The sequence below is a fragment of the Mesocricetus auratus genome, unplaced genomic scaffold, assembly GCF_017639785.1.
Source record: "Mesocricetus auratus isolate SY011 unplaced genomic scaffold, BCM_Maur_2.0 Super-Scaffold_100010, whole genome shotgun sequence".
In the NCBI taxonomy this organism is placed as follows: domain Eukaryota; kingdom Metazoa; phylum Chordata; class Mammalia; order Rodentia; family Cricetidae; genus Mesocricetus; species Mesocricetus auratus.
The window spans coordinates 87,063,185-87,073,281 of record NW_024429194.1 but is presented as its reverse complement, the minus strand read 5'-3'; the positions used below and the strand labels follow the sequence as shown (position 1 = coordinate 87,073,281).

Here is a 10,097-nt window from a genome sequence, read left to right as displayed (position 1 = left end):
GTTGCTTTCTTAGACCTGCAGAAACTCTCAGTCTTAGTGTGAAGCCTGTCAGCATGGTAACCTGGACTGAGGGCAGCTGGGTGCTTGCTGTGGTTGACACTCCAGTTAGTCATCAATGCCGTCAGAGAGCTGAGAAGCATAACTTCCAGTAGGAAGTATAATTCAAATGGTTTTTGCATTGTGAAAATGGCAGAGACTTACTCAGACATTTGTCAGAGGCTTGCGTGGTTCATGGGGTGCAGAAGCAGTCGGCCTGTGGCTGTCAGACACAAGCACATTTAATCTTCAGTTGTCACAGAGCAGCCGGCCTTCAGAGGTCAGACCCAGTCTGAGGAGTTTTGCACTATGAGATGAGAATGGTCTAGGCGGAGTCGCTGATAGGTCTGTGAAGGGGGCAAGTCTGAGGGTGGCACCTACTGAGGGACTTGTCTGTGCTGTCCACTGGATCATCAGTGGCTCAGCAGCTGTGACCCCACGTGCCCTTCTCAGACTGGGCACAACGGCCCTCCACGTGCCTCTGGCTGTGACTCAGATGCACAGCTGGGGACTGGACACACTGCCAAGGACAGCTGTGTCATATCTAACTCAGCAAGATTTTTCCATAAGTAGGAAGACATCTGCCCATCCCCACAGCCACTCTCAGAAAGGACAATTGCCCCGTCCTGTAAATGAGATTTAGGCACTGGCCTGGGTCACAGGTTCACCAACATGTGGCTGAACTTGCATCCAGGTTGGAATCTGGCTGCTTTTTCCTCTCCCTAGGAAGTCAGCACAAGGGACTTTAAACACCCCCTGGAAGGGTTATCCAAGGGTTCATCTTAGTCCCAAACCACCTGACATGTGACTAGGGCACCTCAGAGGGAAGGTGGCTTTTCTGGGTGACCCTTTTGGAACAGGGGGAACTGAAGGATGTGGGTGGAGGGAGCAGAGCCCAGAGTCCACCCGTCCTCGTGTGAGGAGCAGCCTGGGGTTGGCCCTAGGGTATTGCCACATGAACAGATCGTGGCAAAGAGAGACACAAGGAACCCAGAGATCGCACCATGACTCTCTCAGAGTGTGTGTCTGTGCCACCACCCACAGTGGAAACTGGCCCAATAAAAGAGTGTCCCGTTCCAGATACTAGAAGGCCCTATGTGGGTGGATGTCCAGCCTGCATCCCCGGCCTTGGCCGGTCCCTCTTCAGTGTGTGGCCGCAGTCAGGAGGCAGAGGGTGTTCTGTGTGTAAGAGTAAAAGGGTGCCAGCCTGGGAACCCAGAGAACAAGGTGCACAGCCCTGTAAGCAGCGCCACTGTGTATTTGAAAACCCTAAGGGCAGAATCCAGGTGGGGCAACCATACGAGCAGAGAATATTCGAGAAATTTTAGAATTATTAAAACCTCATTTTCCCCTCAAAGTCAGAATCTGCAGTGTGACATTGTATACAGCATTTTCCCTCTCAGAATCTCTCTGTTTCATCTGATAAACAGAGTTAGGATTGGCTGCTCTGCTCATCCCTACCAGAACACTGCTCTCCTTGGTATTCAGATGCCTGGCACACACACATGCTACAGAGGTCATGGGAAAGTGGCTACCAGGAAACCTGAGCTTGTCTCTGACACCAGAGATGTTCAGAGAGAAGAGACCAGGCCCACATCCTGGATCCCAGAACCATCAAGGACTCAGGATATAGATGGTGAAAATCATTTAAACTTTTTTCACTAATTTAGAGGACATCCCACCACAGTGCACATAAACACAGGCACACTCATAGTTCCCTGTCAGACATAGCTCCGTGAAACTGAGTTTCAGCCTTTGTCCCAAGAGTTTCCAAAAGTGTTTTTTCCTAACAATTTCTGTGTCTGTGTAGCAGAGTACCCCTGGAACTATGAGTGAGTAGTGTAATGGTTAGTCTTGGTTGTCAATCTGACTACATCTAAAATTAAATTAAAACCCAAATACAAGGCATAACTAAGAGGGAATTTTCCTTAATTTGAGGTAAGAAGACCCACCTCTATTCCTCATCTTTGATATGGGAAGACATGCCTTTAATACAGACCTATTAAGGAGAGCAGTTTTCTTTTTTAAGAGTTTTCTTGACCATGGTGTCTCCTCAGAGCAATAGAATAGGGACTAAGACAGTCAGTATAAGAAATTACAGCCAGGCAGTGGCAGTGCACACCTTTAATTCCAGTACTCTTGAAGCAGAGACAGGCAGATCTCTGTATTTGAGGACAGCCTGGACTTTAGTCTGAGTTCCAGGACAGTCAGGACTACATGGAGAATCCCAGTGTCACAAAAAAAAAAAAAAAAACAGACAGACAGACAGACAGAAAGGAAGCGATGAGGGAGGGAGAGAGGAAGGGAGGGAGGGAGGGAGGGAGGACAAGAGAGGGAGAGAAAAGAAAAAAAGGAGAGATAGAAAGAAAGGAAGAGAAAAGAAATTACCATTAATATAAACATAGTTCCCATAGTGGCGCATGCCTTTAATCCCAGCACTCAGGAGGCAGAGGCAGGTGGATCTCTGTGAGCTCGAGACCAGCCTGGTCTACAAGAGTTAGTTCCAAGACAGCCTCCAAAGCCACAGAGAAACCCTGTCTCGAAAAAGCCACACCCAGGTGGGTACCAGAACATTCCTCTCCATCTCTCATTCTTGTGCAGGGTCTGTTCTTTCTCCACAGCTGTGTCCTCCCCTGACACCTTCTCCACTGCCCCCAACAGGACAGGAGTTCTCTTCCTTGGCCGGAGAGAGGGCTGGAGTCACAAGACACACTTTTTTAAATAGCAGTCACAGAGGAACAGATATGCTTTGGGTCAAGTTATTTCTGTCCTTGGCAGCCATGTTGAATGACCTGTGGGTCACCAGATCCCTGGTCACAGCAGCTGTGCCCATTCTGTCCCACAGGTTGTCCTCCAGTAGCCTGGACGCCTGCAGAGCTGTAAGGAAAACCTACCCGGATCCCCTGAGTGACACCAAGACCCAGCAGCTGTCATGGGCTCCCCAGGTAATCAGTCTCCTTCTCTGCTGCCCTTGGCCTAGGACTGCCAGAGCCTCCCTGCTGGGTGCCTGCTGAGGAGTCAAAGGTACAAGAGGAGAACCCCAAGGGGGAGCATAGAGAGTTCCCCAGGTCTGGGTCAGAGAGGCCCCCTTCCTGGTCTTGTATTGGGGTTCATTCTCAGGAGGCTCCTCAATACCCAGCCTGAAAAATGGAAGCCAGCAGGGGAGGGGGAAGGAAGGGAGGGAGGGAGGGAGGGAGGGAGGGTAGGGACAGAAGAGAGGAGATGAAAGAGGCAGAGAAAGAAGAATGGAAGGAGCAGGAGGCAGGAGGACTGAGATGGGAGCCAGCACCCGTCTCTATGGAGGTTGCTCTCAGCTGACCCTGGGGCGCTGTCCCTGAGGAGGGAGCCCACCCTGCTCCAGCTCAGGACCCCACCTGTTCTAACTGCCTCAGCAGGAATCTACTGCACCTCAGGGAGTCTGGCCCCACAGTCCATCCCTGCTACCTGGAATCTGTCACCTCAAATTACCCACATCCCCAGGCTGAGTGTCCCCATGTCGTTCTGAGATCAGAATAGCAAACAGGCAGACCCGGGCCTGCTGCACAGCCAGCCCTCCCTGTTGGCTGCCTCCCCTCCCTGGACCCCGTTAATTCCAATGGGGCCCCGATCCCCACTGCAGGCTCTTGGGGCCCCTGCCCTGAACTGCAGGACAAGTGCTTGTTTACCAGCTGTGCGGTACTCCTGGAGTTTCCTAATTTATTAAAACCATGGCCTTGGCAGTTATTTCTCCATCACCAAGAAAGAGAAAGAGAAAAATAAACTATCCCTCTTGTTCAGAAGTTTATAGTTTATAGTGGTGGATGACATAAAAATGCTTACATCTCCACACTCGGAAAATGGGTTTAGCCAACTGAAAAGAAAAACTTAAGAAGATTTGTATTAAATCTTATTCTGTATATTAATGTAGCATTTTGTATTTAAATTGTTATTTTGGTATTTTTGAAGTAAATTATGACATCAAAACACCTGTACAGGCATTTAATGCTTTTTTGTAATATAAATATATACATTTGTGTTCCCGCAAACTGTTTCATAGTTTAAAAATACAAGTTTAATTAAATTTTTTACACCTATTGATTTTTCTGGGTATGAGCTAAAGTATAATTACAGAAAGGAAACAGGTTGTACTCTTAGATTTAAAAAGTAAAAGAACTGCAATGGTCTTTGTAAAATGTAAAATATTTAATTAAAGCAGATTTTTAACATAAAAAAGTCTAAAGTTGAAGCTGAAACCCGGAAAAAAAACAGAAACAAACAAAAAATTCCACCTTCAAGAGGCCCCTCACCAGTAACCCCCTACACCCAGGAACAATCTTCTACACCAAGGAAACACCCTTCATCAGGAAAGACACTACACCCAGCAACCACACTACCAGGAACCACCCTACACTCAGGAACAATCTTCTACACCAAGGAACCTCCTACACCAGGAAAGACCCTATGCCTAGGAACCACCCTACACCAGAAGCCACCCTACACCCAGGAACCATCCTACACCCAGGAACCACCCTACACCCAGGCACAACCCTACACCCAGGAACCACTCTACAACAGCCTGATATACACTAGTTTTCCAATCCCTGTGTTCCATGGCTTCTCCTGGCCTCAAATCACAGCAATCTACCTGCCTTAGCCTCCCTGGTGCTGGAATGAAAGGCATATACCACTATGCTGCCTCCATTTCCTTTTTTAAATTCTTCTGTTGGCTCAGTAGACCATTCGTTCATTCATTCACCAAAAACTAGTTAAAACTAGTGGTGCTCAGAGCCAGAGAGATGGCTCAATTGTTGAGAAGACTGGGCTGCTCTTCCAGAGGATCTGGATTCAATGTCTAGCACCCACATGGCAGCTAATAATTTAACTAATTCCAGGGGATCTGACACCATCACATAGGAATACATGCAGGTATATTTTTAAATTCATATTTTTAAAAAAATGTAAACTACTCACTTTGATCATTTTTTATTTGTTTGTTTTGTGTTTTACTTTTTGGTGGTGGTGGTGGTTTTTTGTTGATTTTGGGGGGCGGGGAGTTTGAGACAGGGTTTCTCTGTGTAATAGCCCTGGCCATGCTAGAATTCACTTTGTAGATCAGATTGCCCTTAATCTCACAAAGATCTGCCTGCCTCTGCCTCCAGAGTGCTGGGAATAAATGCATTCGCTATCACCACTGGGCTGTTTGTTAGTTAGTTAGTTTGTTTGGTTGGTTGGTTGGTTGGTTGGTTGGTTGGTTTTTAGGTGTTGGGGGGTTGTTTTATTTTTTTAATTCTGGTCATATTTTGACTAATGAGAATAGATATGTTTTGCTTGCATATTTGCTTGATAATTGTAAGGAGGATAGTATGGGCACACAAATAGAAACAAAGCTGTAACAGGAAAAGGCCAAGACAGACAGCCACCAGCCCCAAGACACATCCCAGGTGCCCTCCTGACTCCAGCCAAGCCCCATTTCCCATGGTGCCTCAACTCAGTCATTGAACCACTCATTAGCTCAGAGCACTTAGGATCTACTCATATCTGGAAGCTCCCCAAATAAGGGCTACTGATTTTCAGTCCAGAGAACTGAAACTTGGCATTAATAAGTTACAAGTCCAGTGTCAAAAGTCACCTTGGGGGTTAGAAACTGGCTCAGTGGTTAAGAGCATGTGCTACTCTTGCAGAGACCTGAGTTCAGTCCCCAACATCCATGTCACTTTCAAAGCAGTCTGTAACTGCAACTGCAGGGTATCCAAGGACCTCCTTGGGCACCAGACACACACAAGGTGCATGGACATGCGTACAAGCAGGCAAATATGCATATACATAAAATAAAGATCAAGGAGAAAAATCACATTCAAGGACAGTGCCACAGGCACACAGTAAATGGAAGCCACCACTGAACCCTCCCTCTTCCTGGGGGTGAGGGGTTCACTTCCTACTTGTTCTGAACTGAAAACGACACATGTCTCTGCAAACCAACATGACAACTCCCTGGTTCATTGGTCTTCTCAGGATGCCATCACTAAGTGACACTGGGTAGGTGGCTTAAAGAGAAAAAACCTCCTGTCTCCCTGCCCTGGATGCCAGCATCCACAATCAAAGTGTGTCAGGTTGTTACTGGGGAGCCCTCTCTTCCTGGTTGGCAGAGCAGCGTGTGCCCTGTGGTGACCCACGGCCTCTCTCATGTGTCTGGGAGTTGAAGTGAGGCAAGGAAAGAGAGAAAGGGGAGAGGAGGAAAGACAGAGAAGGAGGGAAATGGAGAGAGGGAGTTTCTTCTGGTTGCCATAAGGGCACAAATATTATGGACTAGGAACCTCACTCACAACCTCCTTTGGATCCTTAGCAGCATTGTCCCCAAATACACTCGCCTGGGGTTAGAGATTTTACAAATGCGTTAAGGACACATGTAAGCCTCTACCATCAGTGACACCAAAGTACACATCAAGCAACAGATGCTGAGAAACAGTTAACCAGCGTGTTCCTTAAGCCATGCAAACTCTTATGCACGTTCCTCTGACCATATATTTTCCTTCCATATAGAGAGAAAAGACTTCGTGGACCAAGTGTTTGAGTACCTCCTGGACACAAGGAGCACAGAGGCCCTGCAGCTCCTGCTGACTGAAGAGGAAGCCAGGAAACAGCTTGTAGCAGAAGCTGGTTTGTACAGGTCACCTACCTAGGGGATGCTAGCAAGGTCACCGGAACCCATGCTCTGCTATCTTTTGAGGAAAGGAAAACTCTATCAAGGCAGACCAAGCAGATGGAGTTCAGGGTGTCCCTTCTCAGGAAATATTTGCTCAATGTTGTTCAGTAGCAGGGAACAGCTTCTGATTGAGGGGATATGACAGCCACAGGAGAAAAGACTGCCATTGCCGGTCCTGTGACCATGAGAACTTAGTTTATCGCCTTCTGCTTTATTAGGAGACCATTGCACTTCATTGAAAGAAAACTAAGAGGATGTATTTGGAGGGCTCAATATGGCCAGCACACAGTAGGTGTTCACTGAAAGTTCAATTTATAGAAGGTTTTGTTTCTAATCTCTGTGTGTGTGACATGTGCCTGTTGAGTGTGCTTGCGCCCACATGTGCATGTGCGTGTGTGTGTGTGTGTGTGTGCGTGCGTGCATGCGTGTGTGTGTGTGTTTTCTCTTGAGTGAACATATCTTACAGGCCACGTTCCTAAATTACTCTTTCTCTCCGGTTACCAAGAAGAGGAAATTTCCTTGCATGAAGGTTTTAGTGAGATCTTTGCAAATCCTGATCTAGAAGATGAATATGATCTCCAAAATGACCTGCAGAACAAGAAAATATTTTTGGATGTTTATCCTCAGATGAAACTGGAGCTTGAGCAGCTCATCAGGAAGCTCCACACCCTTGCAGACAAGATTGACAAGGTGCACAGGGACTGCACCATCACACAAGTGGTGGCCAGCTCCACCAGTGCTGTGTCTGGAGTCCTGACAATCCTTGGCCTCGCTCTGGCACCTGTGACAGCAGGAGTCAGTCTGGGACTTTCAGCCATAGGCTTGGGGCTGGGGGCAGCAGCGGCTGTGACGAGTGTTTCCACAAGCATTGTGGAAAAGGTCAGCACAGTGTCAGCGGAAGCTGAAGCCAGGCAGCTGGTGCCAACCAACAAAGACACAGAGAAGGCCATTAAAGAAATTTGGGAGAAGAGCGCCCCCAGGCTTGTTTCTGTATTTAGGAATTCCTTTGAAAACCTGGAAGTCATCAAGAAGAACATTGATGCCATCAAGCTGGTCAAAGCCAGCCCTCGCCTAGTTAGTAATGCCAAGCGTCTCATGACAACAGGGACAGTGTCAGCCCGAAAAACAAGACAGGTGCAGAAAGCCTTTGGAGGCACTGCTCTGGCAATGACCAAGGGAGCCCGGATCATGGGTGCAGCCACTGCAGGCCTCTTCCTTGTGATGGATATGGTCAGCCTTGTGGAAGACTCAAAGCATCTGCACGAGGGCGCGAAGGCAGAGTCTGCTGCAGAGCTGCGGAAGCAGGCTCAGGACCTGGAGCAGAAGTTGCAAGAACTCATCCAGGTCCATGACATCCTGACTCAGTAATCTCTCCTTAGTGCAGCTCAGAGGACCGAGGGTGGGAGATGTCCTGGACAGAGCCATGGACACATGATAGCTCCTGACTGTGTCCCCTTAACAGCAATGGTGGTAGTGCCTGCTGGAGGGAGAGGCCACACTGAGAGAATTGAATCCAGAACACAGATGGACAGGCTGTGACCTCCAACTTTAGGTCCAACAATCTCCGACATCCCACATAAGGACCAAGCTCCCAGGCTGGGGAGCACATCCAGGTCCTGACTAAGCCACAGCATGGCTACTCCTCAGTCATGCCCCCACACTGCTCCTAGCTGAGGCTCACCATCCTCACAGGCCACCGAGCTGCCAACTTCCCACTGCTTTCTGGTTGTTTGCATAGAGACTGTATCCTCCTTCCTATTTCACCCTAACTCTGTATATTACCAAATATTCCCACATCTTGCAATCAGACTCTGGAGGTGAACCCCATTTCTTTGTTCATAGTTTGGTCACAGGGAGGGTAGAAAGGAAAGAGTTCGTAGAACATCATCTGCGCAGTCACCACAGGTTCTTGTCCTACATGGCAGCTGTGGATGCTACGAAGAAGGAGAGGTGATAAGATACGGCTGGTGAGTTCTGCTCTCTGCTACCAGACTCATGGGGAAATCTCAAGGTTTAATTCCTACTGAAGTTTAAAATCTGCTGTAATGGCATGAGATCTGCTGACATGCACACGAAGGCTGTGCCTGATCAATAATATTTGAAGAATAAATTTGTAAACACTGACATGGTCTTGCTTTGTGTATTTTCTGCAAGTGACACCATGTGTTTCTAGATTGTTGAATATAGAAAGTTGATAATTCCCTCCTGATTTTTGTCACCTCCTCTTTTAAAATCGGTTTTCTTTATTGTGGTTTAAGAGGAATATTTCAAATTTACACAAGAACCATTTTTCCTTCTTTATTTTGCCCTCCCCTTCTGACCAGAGAGGCACCCTGAGGCTGCAACAGTGAGCCGTGTCCTCTCTCCCTTGCAGCTCAAGCATCCTTCTTCCCAAGTTCTGAACACTGGGCTCAGAGACGACCTGTATGAATTCTAGGTTTTGTCCGTTAGAGGAACATTCTTGTGTTCCACGGCCCCTTCTGTCCTTCCTTGGACTGGACCATCTGCCTAAGGGAAAGCTTGATGTGGCTGTAACCATCTCCCTGGGGGTGCAGAGCAGTGAGAGAATGGAGCCCTGGATGGAATTGGGAAAGAAAGCTACCTGAGTCCTGACCTGCATAGCAACCTCTTCCTCGATGTCCATGGTCACTGAATCCTCTCTGCTGTTGTCATGTGCCCGTGTTGGTGAACGCTGTGCCAGGTGCTCAGCCTCTGTCCCTTAACTAACTCAAGAGCCATTACCAGAGCTCACCGCATCCTTGACATTGAACCCCTGTCCTCTTTCCTGACTCTGTCAGTCTGGTCCTTTGGGACATAGATTGCTTGAAGAGCCAGTACCTCTGTCATTATGCTCTTCCAGGCTCTAGAAGCATCTACACCACATCTCTTTGAATGAATGACCACTTTAGGTGTCCAGTGTCCAGATAGCTCCCTGCAGCCTTCCATCCAGGTCCCCTCACCTCCACAGTCTGCCCACCTAGGAACACACCTTCCTTTATGAAGGACAAAAAAGCCTTGGTGGGGGTGGAGGTGAGGATAATTAAGATGGACTGTTGTGACTTCTCATAGATACAGCATTGCTTTATGGGTGATGAAAGTATTCCAGTAGGTAGCAGGAAATTTGAAAAATAGATACATTTTAAAAGAACTTAAAATAAATCTGTGTGATGTAATAATGTATCTCAGGTTTTAGAAGTGTTCTTAACAAAAGGCTATGGAATGAGACCAGGAAATGTTCAGAGGTGAGTAGAGGCCCCAGAAATGGACAGGAGAGAGGGACAGGGAAAAGGAAGGACAGTGCAGAGGAGGAGCTGTGACCAAGTCTGTCCCTGCCGTACACAAGTGACAGGCAATTGGACTGTGCATGCAGCTGCTGCCC

The 10,097-nt window shown here is 47.7% G+C and overlaps 1 protein-coding gene across 1 annotated transcript; it reads left to right on the top strand.

Annotated features, from left to right (window-relative positions):
- Positions 1-2,844: 2,844 nt before the first annotated feature.
- On the top strand, positions 2,845-8,842 carry LOC121142957 (apolipoprotein L3-like). The gene is made up of 3 exons (XM_040754222.1): positions 2,845-2,981; positions 6,556-6,672; positions 7,224-8,842. The coding sequence occupies exons 1-3, from the start codon at positions 2,969-2,971 to the stop codon at positions 8,084-8,086; spliced, it is 993 nt and encodes a 330-aa protein (XP_040610156.1). The 5' UTR covers positions 2,845-2,968; the 3' UTR covers positions 8,087-8,842.
- Positions 8,843-10,097: the final 1,255 nt, after the last annotated feature.